This window comes from Emys orbicularis, chromosome 17 (genome assembly GCF_028017835.1).
Source record: "Emys orbicularis isolate rEmyOrb1 chromosome 17, rEmyOrb1.hap1, whole genome shotgun sequence".
NCBI lineage: Eukaryota > Metazoa > Chordata > Testudines > Emydidae > Emys > Emys orbicularis.
The window spans coordinates 23955341-23968336 of NC_088699.1; the positions used below are offsets into that span (position 1 = coordinate 23955341).

Genomic DNA, 12996 nt, shown 5'->3' on the forward strand with positions numbered 1-12996 from the left:
AATTTACCCTAATTATGAGCTCAACTGTGAGACAGGAGTGAAAGCTCACAAAATGTCACAATAACCTATAACAATGAATGTGGAGGGGAAAAGGGGAGTGAGACTGAATTAATCCAAACAAAAATGCCTCCTGATATAACTCAAAACACTGTGTTAAGATCATGCCTGGTAAACAAGAGAAATATGGGATCAGAAATCAGTGAAACAAAAGTTGTCAGAAATTAGGCCTAATTGGTGGACAAAATAATGAGCGGACGGACTATTCCACCCCATACTCCATTTTGGGGTTCTTAAAAAAGATTTTGGCGGAAATACATTTGAACAGACGCAGGGTACTGTTATTCCGTCTGACTGAAAAAAGGGGAAGGAGTGAGCTTCGCTGTCATGGCTGCCACTCCTCCCTCCCCTGGAACCCCAGGTCTTCTTCATCCTAATCCTGAGAGATGCCCTGACCAGGCCAGGCCAGAGAGAGGGACCCAGAAGGCAATGCCACTTCCGCCAGCTCTGGCTGACTCCTGAATACCACCGGCAATGTGATGTCTGCCCCAGTCAATGTGTCTTTTTCCTTCTCTATATTATTTCTTCCCTTCCCTGTTGCTCTCCTTTTTCTTTATGTCTAATAAGAATCTGGCTTAGCTGGCTAAAAAAAATTATTTTGCAGCACTGCTGTGATCCTGTGACCAGAGAGGTAGATAAAAGCTATGCCCCAAACAGCCCAACGCTGGTGTGATTTTTCCAGAGTGGTTTATCAAACTATGGGCTGGGTTGCATTTCTCCGCAGTGAGGCTGCCAGCGAGAGTCAGCACCAGAACAGAAGCTGCATTTTCTCTCTTTGCTACTCTTCTTTCTCTCTGTTGGAAAGAGGTGCCAGCATCAAAAGAAAGGAGCATCACACGCTGGACAGAGGCAAAGGTGGGACAACTGGGGTGACTCAACTCTGCAGCCAGGGAGAGAAGGAACTGACTCCCTCCCGGGGTCACACCCCATATTAATAAAAAACTTCTTTTATTGTGAATGAGGATTTACAGTTTAATATTTTCCTAAGTGAGTATTTGATGTTACTTTCTATTCTATCATTATTCCACACTTTCTATTATAGTATTGTTCCTGCCAAATTTCTGGGGGTTTTCCTTTATTAAGTTTAAAATATAAGGTTAACTCCATGGTGCTGGTTTGCCTCTGCCTCTCCTCACGGTAGGCATAGCCTAGCCAAGCCATGGGTCATTGCACAGTTCAAACTTCTACTACTTCTCTACTAACTTCTTCTCTTTTCTCCAAAAAGGACACTTATTCCCATCTTTAACACCGTCTAAGAGACTCTCAGCCATGGTCGGGGTCTGGGGAGGGGCAGGTTCCTTCTAAACTCTTTCACTAAAGGCAAAGGGAACAGGGGATGTCATTAAAACAAAAGTCTTATGCAATACTTTACATTTCAAATGCTTTACCTGTTTTTCCTTCTTTTCTGTATTTTGAATGAAAGGTTAAAAGATTTTTAATGGTGTGTTTGCCATGGTACAAAGCAGGCTGAGGTCTCTGGATACCAAACCCCCAAGGTGTCTAACTCTGTTTAATATTGGACAGTGACATGTTGTGTTGTCATCTTTTAACTGTTTGTTCCATCTAAATTACTACAACCGTGTCGGGGTTCTGGATTCCATGCAATTATGTCATGTTACGTGAAAAGCATACATGCACTTGCTGGAAGCGTGCATCTAACTTCTCTGTGTATGTGCTGGGGGCGTAACACTCATCAGCAGGAACTCAGAAACGGAAGTTCCCACTTCAGTCCCCAGGGTGTTGGCCAAAAGGGCAGTTATCACATTCATGGGGGCTTATCCAGTGTTCGTATTGATTGGGACAGAGAAAGTACATAATCGACTGGTGCATGGGTCACAGGTTCCCCCTGTCCCATTCCACAGAGGACAGGAGCTGTTACAGCCCCAGCCAGAGAGCCTGGCTCTACGAATTGGCTCACAAGGGGGCCTGTAACACACACTCACCAGTGGGTCACATCCACAAGCCTGTTTTTTAATTTGTTATTAATAATAATGATAGTAGTAGTAACAATAGGCACTCACGTATCTGTTTCTTCAGTTCAGCTTGCTGAGCGTCTAGAGGGGGAGAAGGTGACATGTAAGATTGCAGTGTCACGTTTACAGGGATATCACTCCTGTTCATGAATGTCACTGGGCTGTAATTCCTAAGGGCCGGTGCACGGATAGCATTTGTAGCTATGGCGGTTGGGGGGGGTGATGTTTTACCCAAATAGTTATAGTGGTACAACCCCCTAGTGTGGATGCAATTACACTGGGACAAAGGTGCCTCATAGCATTATAACATTCTCCCCCTCCCCAATGGCAGTAGCTCTACTGGGGTAAGCGCCTTCATCCCGCTATAACTGCATCCACACCAGCAACCTGTGCTGCTTTCTTTCCATATCCTGGTAGGGTCACAGCGACACCGTGTTTGGATGTAGACAAGGACTAAGATTAAGGGGGTGGACGGTGCCATCCCCCATAGCCCTACATGCTGTCAGTGCCCTTTGGGTCTAACTAGCCTCACCAACCCCCAGGGAGCCGCATAAGTCTTGCTGGATGTGGGAGGGACCTTGATGAATAGCTCCTGCTCCTCGTTGCCTGCAAGCAGGCCGGTTCGATACACGGACCTTAGCAGGTAGCTTGGGCAGTGGATGAGCTGCGGAGCTGGGTCTCGGGAGACTTGGGCTCTATTCCCAGCTCTGCCACTGACTTGCAGGGTATCCTTGGGCAAGTCCTTTCCCTGCTTTGTGCCTCAGTTTTCCCCTGCTCTTCATGTGCCTGCCCTAATTAGATTATAAACTCATTGGGGCCAGGACTCTCTCCCCATAGGTGTGTGGGGTGCTCACAGGTGCTAGTGTGATACAAGTGACTATACAGATTCATGCCCAGTTTTCTGGGTCTCATTCCTGCTTCAGTGTGAGTGACCCCGACACTCACTGAGCACCTAGGGTCAGGTTCATTCTATTCTACAGTGAGACCCAAAGGGGTGACTCTACATCTGGCGCTTCTCAGTTCACACACACAGAGTCGTGGCTCATCCAGGATCCCCACCCCACGGTGAGTTCAGCTCCTCTCTGCCATTGCTCACTCCCTCTCCCGCCGGCCCTCTCACTGACGTCACCCAAATCTCTCTTCATGGCACGGGACGGAAGCCCCCCGACAACCTTCTGTGAATTCAGGAGACCCTCGCTCCGGTTCCACAGCATCCCTTCCCTTCGGCCACCCTACCTTTCGCTTTGTGCTGCTTCCAGATGCAGTAACCGGCTAAGAGGCTGAGAAAAACCACAACAGCCAGGGTCACCAACAGAGCCAGCTGGTAGGGAGAGGTCCTTGGGAGGAACACATCTGCAAGGCAAAGTTGCATTGATTTGAACCCAGACAGAGTGGATGTGGCAGCAGCAGGAGTGAGGGGAGCCTGCAGCATCCTGCAGTGGTCTGGGAGAATCTCACAGGCATGTTTGGTCAGGCTTTTGAGAGATGAGAAGTGGCTCCTCCCATGAGGCTGATGGAAGCTCAAGCTTTGGCCTGGTCACTGAACTTGGCTAGGCCCTGGCTACACTGCAGATAGGCCGTCTGCTGTGAGAGCTTTTGTTCTGCTGGTGCCGAGCACGCTGGCCGTGCTGGGCTCGGACCTGCTCATGTCTGGCCTTAGGGGTGGGCCGCCTGGGAGACTGCCCAGGGCACCGTCAGAGGAGCTCGCTGCCAGACAGCACGGGAGCGCAGCAAACTCCCAGAGGCACCGTGTGAAGGGCACCAGATTTCTCCTGCTTCCGCCTGGTGGAGGAACGTGGTGGGGGAGCCGCGATGCACAGATACTGCTTGTGCCCCCTACATTCTTCCGTGCCCCCCTAGGGGGCTGTGTGGGAGGGGGCAGAGCAAGGAACAGTGCCAGGGCCCCCTGCATTCAGGTCACTTTCCCCATCTGGGCTGTGCTGCGGGGCATCAGGAACTGCTGCTCTCTGCCCTCCCCGTACCCAGCCCAGGGGAGGAAAGTGACTTGGATGCAGGGAGCCCTGACATTGCTCCTCGCTCCCCCCTCACAGCCCCCCAGGGGGCACGAGGAGCAATGCGAGCGAGGAGTTGGAGGGGGGAGCGAGCAGCAATGCCAGCTGCCCCTTGCATCCAGGTCACTTTCCCCACCTGCGTGCAGAAAGGGAGTGCAGGGGCTAAGAAAGAAGGGATGCAAAAGGGGGCTGGGGAGAAGGGGGTGCAGGGGTTGGAGCACAGGTGTGTTGCTGAGGTTAGGGGTGAAGGGGGTACAGTACAGGGGTTGGGATGCAGCATGGGAGTGCAGGGCATAGCTGCGAAAGGGGTGCAGAAATGTTTAGCAGGGAATGGGGAATAGGAGAAGAGAAGGGGTGCAGAAGGTGGTTGGGGATGAGGGGCGCAAGAGAGTTAGGGGAGAAGGCGGCACAGTGCAGGGGTTGGGGAGTTGGGCAGAAGGGCTGCAGGGGTTAGGGACACAGGATGGGGTTCAGAGGTTGGGGAAAGGGGGGAAGGGCAGGGATTGAGGCACACGAGGGGAGTGCAGGGGTTAGAAGAGAAGGGTTCAGAAGGGTTTAGGGGAGAAGGGGCACAGGGGGATAGGGAGAAGGGAGAACAGGAGGGGTTAGGGGAGACGGGGTTTTTCATTAGTATTGTTATTGTGTATTTTACAAATAGTTTCACACACACACACACACACACACACACACCTCAGATTAGAAGTGTGAAATCCCACTCAGTTTGATCAGTGAGCACCATCTCTCAGCTACTCGGCACTAGCACAAGATGGGTCCATCTCCCCCCGTCTGCCTGGTTCCCTCCTTCCCTTACTCTAGTCTTGGGAGCATGCAGAAACCGAAGTAAGGGCAGCAACACACCCTCTGCCGTGCCTCCCTTATTACTGCGCTGCTGCTGTCGGGGGCACTGCCGTCAGAACTGGCGCCCCAGCCAGCACCCGCCGCTCTCCGGCTGGCCAGCCAGGGCTACATTCGGAGCCCCAGAACCTCGTTCAATACAAATTAAGCACTGGGAAGAGGCAGTGGGTCCCTGGGGCTGTGGGGAGCCGGGGGAGCCCGTGAAGGGCAGGGGCAATGGGAGGGCAGCCACAGGGGTCGGGGAAATAGGGGTCACTGCATCCATAGGGGCCAGGGTGCCAAAATACACGGTCACCCAGGGTGCCATTTTCCCGAAGGCCGGCCCTGGACCTGCTATGTGCATCGTTGCTGTTCTCTCTTGGCCGAGACGGGGGTTGAGGACAGAGCAGGACAGGTGCTGGTTCGAAGCGTCTCTTATAACAGCAGCAATGTGAGTATCAAACAGCCCGTCAGCCTGCTGGGATATTTTCTCCATCACTGGTGCTAGTCGCTGCCCGCTGAGGTCTCTCCACAGCACTTGGGGCTCCGGATACCATCCGGCCGATTCACACACCACGTGGATCCCTCCATCCTGATATCCATCGACAGAAAGGTGAGGGGTGGAGCCCAGGCCTGGAGGGGAATGGAGTGAACCTGAGTCATTGCTACACCCTGGGCCCACCAGAGAACTGCTCTGGTGCAGACTGGAGTGTGGGCCTGTGGCAGTGGGAGTCCCAGCGGTGTAGCAGTGTCCTCCCTCGCCATGACGTTACACATACAGATCTACCACATGATGGGTAGATCACACACAAAGCGCCCGTCACCCTCTGTGGCCGCACGGACCTCAGGGTATCCATCCCACAGTTCAGAGACACACCGCGCTACCTAGAGTTTTTCCATCAGCTCCCGGAAGCAGAGGCCTCAGGGAGATTTCCACAAACTTTCTCAGTGCCCAAGGAAATTGTGGGAGAAGGGGTCACACTCCCTGGGATGAGCAGCCGCATCTGGGGCATGTCCCCTGGAGTTCAGGGGAAACAGGCAGGGCCTGATCCTTGCTCAGACAGATGCCCCAGCAGCTGAGGGGTGGAGAAGCTGGACATGGAGCTGGTTACTCCAGTGGGTATGAGGAGTTGGCAGGCAGGTGCATCAATCCCATTAACAGCCAGCCTCGTTCCCTAGCGCTCCGGTGCCTTTCCTGTGAGAGGTGACTAGTCTGAACAGACTAGTCTGAACAGACTGTGGGGGTGAGACACACCATTGACCAGTGCTCACTGGTGCTGGGAAGGGCAAACAACAGCCCGTGCTACTGACCAGCCACCTCCAGTTCCAACGCAGCTTCTTCGTAAAAGGTGGGTGATTGGAAGAGGCAGCTGTAAGTCCCTTCATCAGAGGGGGTGATGTTGTGTATCCTCAAGGAGACAGTCCCCTTCGCAATACCGTCCTTCAGTAGCTTCGTCCTGCTTCGATACAGTGCCATCTGCTGGCCAGCCTGATCTCTCCCATCCCGATAGAGATGGATAACTGCAGACAACGTGGATCGGAACCAGCGCACCTCCATGCTCTCAGCGCTCATGCTGGGGGAGAGGTGACAGGGTAACAGAGCATCTTCTCCCACAAGGACCCTGATGGGGCGATCGGGTCCAATCACCTTGAAACTCACTGTAGAAGGAACCAGGAGAAAAGAAGCTGTAGCCAAAGTGGAACTAGGAATACATCATGGCGATGGAAATGGGAATTTACTGTAATATTTTTATCAGCAATGTATGTCTCCCTGTCAGCCTGTTGTCCCCTGAATGCACAAGGGTTAAATTGCCTCTCCAGGCAGATGGAAGGCATGGGGTGTCTGAAATATGTTGCCTCCTGGTTCCAGACCAGAATAATTAAAATGAACTGAATACAACCTGGAAGAGGAAAGGGAAGAGCCGGGACTGGGACATTATCACGTAATGGCTGGGGAGCCAATGCAGGTTGGATATATGAACTCAGCATGGTTTGGCAGCAGGAGAACAAGGGATGAGGGGTGTCAGGGAGCCTGTGTTAAGAACAGTGTTCACAGACACACAGGGCCTTTCATTCAGGACTCAGAGACAAAGGGACAGAGAGAGCCCAGATGGATCCACAGCAGCTTGGCTTGGTGGAGCCCTGGCTTCAGTCTCTATGAGCCTTGTTTTAACCTCTGCTCCTCTGTGCTAACCTAAGGATTTCCCAACACTGTCTCCCAGTCGAGTAATAAACCCTATTCTGTAGTCACTGGGCAGAGCTCACCATGAGAAACAGGAGAGCTAGAGCCCAGAGGCCGGTCTCAGAGGCATTGAGGCCAGGTGGCCTATCCTCTTGGAAAATGTGACCCCTTGAGGGCCTGGCATGCTGAAGGGGTCACTCCCAAGAGACTTTTTAAAGGCAGGGCAGAGCACAGACATAGTGACAGTCATATAAATGGAAGCAATGTGATGCTGTGAGCCCTGAGAGGCTGGGGGACTGAGCGTGGGACTAGAAGCCACGAACACCTGCATCCTGTTCCCAGCTCTGCCACTGACTCGGAGTGGCCTTGGCCCTTCATAGACAGATGGATTCTGGCCTTTTCACATTCCTCTGGCAGAGTAAAGGGGGTTGGGCAATTCCCCCTCTGCAGGAGTGGCTCCGGGCTGGCATACTTGACCATATCCTCAGAGCACCAAAGTGTGTCACATGGTGTGGCTGGAGCACTTGGCGTTCTGCCAGTAGCAGGACTGCAGAGCAGCTGAGGCTGCTGCAAGCTAGAGCAACCCTAGGGGTGCTCTAATTGACACTGGGGGCTGTTGCAATCCCTGGAACAGCCCAGGATCCAAGAGATGCAAAGGTGGCTAAAAGCCAGGCTCTGTTCTGGGCTGCACCTCCCGAGAGGCAGAATTTCATTTTTAGATTTGGCACAATATCTCCTTAAGGGCTAGTTACATCTCGTAGGTGATCTTCTTACTGAGACCTTTACTACACTCTTAGGGAAACATTTTAAAATGCGCCTTCTCCTAGAAATCAAGTCCTCTTTTCTCGTCATTTTTTTCTGGCTTCCTATAACATATAAAGTGTTTGTCATTATTGTGCTTTACATTCCCCCTGCTTTCAGCCAGGTCTCAGAGTTAGGCGAAGCACTCAGAGGGACTGTAACTGATCATCTTATCAGAATTACTGCTGGTTGAAATTTTTTCATCAAAACATTTTTGACCAAATGTGGCTTTTTCAACAAAATGAAAATTTTCAATTTCAGTCAAAAATTTCCCTTCTTGTTGAAAAACCATAAATAAAAATATTTGCTTGAAAACTGAAAAATTTTCAATAAAAAATACATTCTCAGTAAGTATTTTTGGTTTACTTCCCAGTTTTGGGGGGAAAAAAAACTAAAAAGAATTAGTAGGAAATTTTGAAGAACAGTTTAAAATTTTTTCCCATCACCAATAATTGGCCTTTTCAAACCACTTCTAATCAAACCTGATTCAGCCGGGTTTCCTCTTTTTTAATTTTTGCCATTTGAAAATCATCTTTGTAACTTCACGTAAATTCTCCCAGAGTTTGGAAGAGTGTGACCAAAGCCCTGCTGTGCCTTGGAGCTACTCCTTGTTTCCCCGCCCTCCCCACCTAGCCTCCATGCTCCCCCCAAGCTAGTCTGCCCTTTTCTTCTCGGCACCAGAGCTGAAATCCTGGCCCCACTGGCACCAGTGGGAGGATTATTACCACGTGTTACCCCGTATCTCCGCTACCCAGCTCTCCCCCACGTTGTGAACACTTAGACGCATCCCTGGCCCCCATAACTCTCCACTGTGTTTCTGGACAGAGGTTTCTAGTTGCTAAGGGCAGGGCCAGGATATGGGCACAGTTTCTAGTTGTTGGGGGCCATTCTACGGAACTGACTGTCCCGGCAAGCAGGACCCAGCTATACATCCCCATTGCCCCTAGGGGCAGGACACGTCCCACGGAACCAGGAATCAATCAGCCTCATGGGGACATTTCTGGGCACAGCCACCACATGCTACCGGATGGGGACTTGCTGTGGGGGGCCTCTTGTAGGGCACAAAACACATTAATTGCCCAAAGCTCCCTGGCTTCTCTGCCCACCAGCTGCCACCTTTGCTGCTCTGCTCATAATCCCCGAGTTCCCTCAGACAGAGCTCAGGCTGGGGGCCCAGCCTTCCCCAGCACAGCCACTGGCTCCTGTGGGAGAGAGACTAGGCCCTAAAGCCCCAGGAATCCTACCTGAGTCCAGCCGGTGAACGTGGAGAGAAAGGAGGGAAATGGTGAAGGCAAGCAGCGGCAGTGACCTCACGGAGCCGGGGGACATCGGGGAATCCTCCATCTCCCTGATGTCCAGACGACCACACAAGCCCTGGGCGAGCGAGTCGGTGAGCGAGACCTGCGATCCAGGACATAAGAGTGGTAAATGGGCAGAGCTGGTGCAACCATGCTGACTCCACTGGGTGCTGGAGTGCGACAAGCCCACATGCAGGCCAGACCTTTCAGAGGGGCCCAGCACCTGCAGCTGAGGCCAGATTTTCCAAAGGGCTCAGTGCGCTGGGCGCACAGAAAGTGCTGAGTTCTGCTGAGAGTCTGGCCCAAACCCAGGCCAGCTCCAGCACTGGCACAGGAATAAACTCGCTCTTAAAGGAACGATTTCTAGATAAGTCCCAGAACTACTGGCTGAAAGCTCCTGACCCCCAGCCTGCAGGTGCCCTCAGCCCAGGGAACTCCGTGCTGGTTCGGAACTGCAGCCCTGAGCTACAAAGAGGGCTTGGGGGGGGGGGGGGAGAGTCTTTCTTAAACCACACACATGGCAGCTCCCTCTGCCACTCCTTTTGGCAGGGGGCCCTACTGCCACCCAGCTGCAGCTCATAGGGGGAGGAGTTGTTCTCCCAGCCTCCATCCCTGCCCATCTGGGAAGGGGACTCCAGACTGCCAAAAGGGGAGCCCCCGGGTCTCCCCCATTTGCCGCCACTTGCTGCTGAGGAGGAAGTGGCTGGACAGTGGATTGCCGGTCCCTGGAATGGGGAGAACCGAATGGGGCGCAGCCAGAGGTCTGTGTCCGGAAGAGGATGCCGCAGTCCTGGGGGCGACACGGGTCCTGGAGCAGAAGTGACGGTGGCGAGCCATCACCAGATAAAGGCGCACTGGCTAACCAAGCTAATTCCCAAGACAGCCAGCAGGAGGTGCCACAGCGGTGAGTCCAAACTGTGTCAGTCTCTCTTGCAGGATCTAAGGTTTTTGCAAGTGGAATCAGGATAAAAATGCAAGAAACAAGGTAGGAGCAGGTGGAAGTGGGTATTGTGGGACAGGATGGGAGCGGGATTTTAAAAATAGTCCCACGCAGGGCTCTAGCTCCAGGCAGGCGAGCAGGAACCACTGGATCTGTTCCCCAGTCAGGTAGGTTTCATGTTGAAGGAGTGCCTTTGAGAGGCAGTGACAAGGGCAGAGTGCACACAGAAAGGGGCATTTCTGCATGGCTAATACTCCTGGCTGGGAGCTTTGGAGGCTGGGGCTCAGGTCCACTGCAATGAGCGTTGGGCACTAACGCCATCAGGCTCCTTTAGAGATCTCAGTCCCACAGTTGAGAGGACCCAGGGCTGCCAGGGGCCGGTTTGGAGCAGCCTATAGTCTGTTCTGGTGCAGGATTGACCCCATCACACCCCAATCTGCCCCCGGCATGCCCCATGCGCCCTGCACTGCTATGGGTGGTGATGCAGAGTTGGCTACACCAGCCCTATGCCCCAACCCTGGGCATACCTGCTTTGTTGGCTAATCAGGATACTGTGTAAAGCTAACATAGTTACTGAGGGTTTATGCTTGAGGAGCAGAGGCTTATTGGGAAAGATGTGTACTGTGTAACCTTAACTACTTGTGTGATTCTTCCTCAAATAAATTACTGTGCATTAAGCATATTGGTTTCCAAATTCTCACTGGTACTGGTACCAATCCGCCCAGCTGTGGGCCATTAAAGATCCATTTCAACACTGAGCCCTGACATTACCTGCCTGAGAGCTGCTGCGTCACATCGCGTGTGAAGACAATGGGATAAACAAGGCTCTGGCTCCACCAGACACATCCCTCTACACTGGGATCTTCAGGCAGAGGAACGGATTCCTGGGCAGAGCAAAGAGCTCAGAATTGGGGAGCTTAGGGAGTGGGGGGGACATCTCTGCTTGTGAACGCTCCTCCAGAAAAGTTACCAAAGATTCTCTGCAGCTCAGTGCCTGCTGGGAGATGGGGAAAGCCCAGCTCGGAGTCCAACCCACAGCCCCGAGCTCCCCACCAGGCTGGCTGCAGGAGGAGGCACTCGTGGGCCGCTCCCACACTCAGAGCTAATAAACAATGGTGCAGATTTTCCAAGGGGATGAATAATTTGGGTGCCCAAGGCAGTGGGGGATGACCCCAGAGAGCTGAGCGCCCACTTGAGTAACAGGCAGGGGGCAGGAGTGAGGCTGGTGTGTCTCCTTGAGATCCCAGAGCCGTATGTCAGTTTTTCCCTCTGGACAACTCATACCAGGGCAATGGGGGGGGGGGGGGAAGGGTGACACTGATTACACAGGGAGAGTGCTGTGAGTGAGACTCAGGCCCCAGCCTGCACCCCTGGCCTCCTGGCCCTGCACTCATCACACAAGCAGACAGGTTAATGGTGCAGGACACCAGAAACAGAACAGAAACTTTGCTCCCTCCCCCAGCTACAGACATTGCTTTGGGGGATGGAAGGGGCTTTTACCAGTGATACTGCAGGAAGCCTGGGGTTCCTCCTGTATTGGGTGGGCCTGGGAAGGGAAGAGGCTGGAAGGACCCTGAGCTCTGATCCTGGATTTCCAGCTGTTACTTAATTATTGGAATTGAGCCAATCAGGCGGTTTCTGTGCCACCTCTAGGTACTCGGGTACTGGCCACACCTAGTTTGCTTTGTGCGGCATCGTTTATTTGTGGAGTCACATGTCCAAGAAGGTGGGTGGGGGCAGTCGGAGGCCGCATGGAGCTGGGAACTCATCACCCTGCAGCTACCAATTCTCCCTGCCAATTTCAGCTCCATCAGCAGTTTGCACAGAATGTTTGCAGTTCAGAGTCAGACAGTGCCAGGTGAGCATGAGCAGGGACCCTCCGTAGAGGAGCCCCATCTCTTGGGCAGGCTGGCTGAGTCATGGGACACTGCTGGGGGGAGACAGGAGTTAAAATAACTGGTGTCCCCAGGCAACTCTGACACCTCCCCTAGAGGAAAACATGCTAGCCCAGTGCTGTTATTTACTACTAGCCTTTCTTAGAGTGAAATACCAATCAAATACCCCTGTAAAATGCTCCGGGTGCCTGAACAAAAATCAATAAATCAAAGCTGCAAAACAGCCCCGTTAGCCACCCAGAAACAACCCTCAATCTTCCCCTGTAACTCCATCAAATAAAGAAGGGCCCGTTAGGCTCTGGTGAAGGGGCTGGTCCCTTCTCACATACCCTGGAGACCAGCAGGGCCTTTCTGATTAGAAGCCAGGGCAGGGAACTCTGGAATTACGGGGATATTGGTTGGGCTATAGCACATGCAGTGGGAGCATGCCAGCTGCTGCTCCCCTTCATAGGGCGGCCCTGCCCTAGTCCTGCTGGCACAGGACAACAAATTTAAAAGCAAAGTAAGTGGCAGGAAGTTTTCATCCTTATCTGATGAACCCAGGAGAAACTTCTCAGCTGTAACAAAAGTGCCGTCATCCAGCTTCTTGACAGTCAGTTAAATGGACCCCTAGTCCAGGAGGTGCCTTACAATTAATGAATTATAGTTATGGTATGAAGCAAAAGCATTTAGGAAAAGAGAATCAGTTGGGTATCAGTCTGGCCTAGTGTAATTTTCTGTTAATGCTTGTTCAATGACAGCAGAATTTGTTCTTTTCTCCTGCACGTAGCAAGGCTGAAGAAGAAAGTGAAAGAGTAAAGCAGAAAAAGTTTGCCAGAGGTCAAAAAATCATTTTTGCTGCTTTTTAGCAAAACTGAGAACCACAATCACCACTTTTCCCACAGCTCCTGGTCCCCAGCACCTCACAGCCTGGATAGTAGATCCAGGGCCTCCCTCACTTGCTCAGGTCCACCCCTCCAACTGATACCCCACCCTCTGAAAATCCTGAGTTAAGTGACTTGTCC

At 52.5% G+C, this 12996-nt stretch overlaps 1 protein-coding gene across 4 annotated transcripts in view; it reads right to left on the reverse strand.

The window, feature by feature from the left end:
* The window catches only part of LOC135890884 (butyrophilin subfamily 3 member A3-like), a 39218-nt gene that overhangs the window by 13806 nt on the left and 12416 nt on the right, over positions 1-12996 (reverse strand). For all 4 annotated transcript variants that reach the window (XM_065418354.1, XM_065418352.1, XM_065418351.1 and 1 more), the window contains 5 exons: positions 9104-9260; positions 6188-6535; positions 5228-5509; positions 3267-3383; positions 2079-2111 (listed from right to left, as the gene is read on the reverse strand). In XM_065418354.1, the coding sequence (XP_065274426.1) occupies positions 2079-2111; positions 3267-3383; positions 5228-5509; positions 6188-6535; positions 9104-9203 (880 nt within the window). In that variant the 5' untranslated portion in view covers positions 9204-9260. The remainder of the gene's footprint in view (positions 1-2078; positions 2112-3266; positions 3384-5227; positions 5510-6187; positions 6536-9103; positions 9261-12996) is intronic.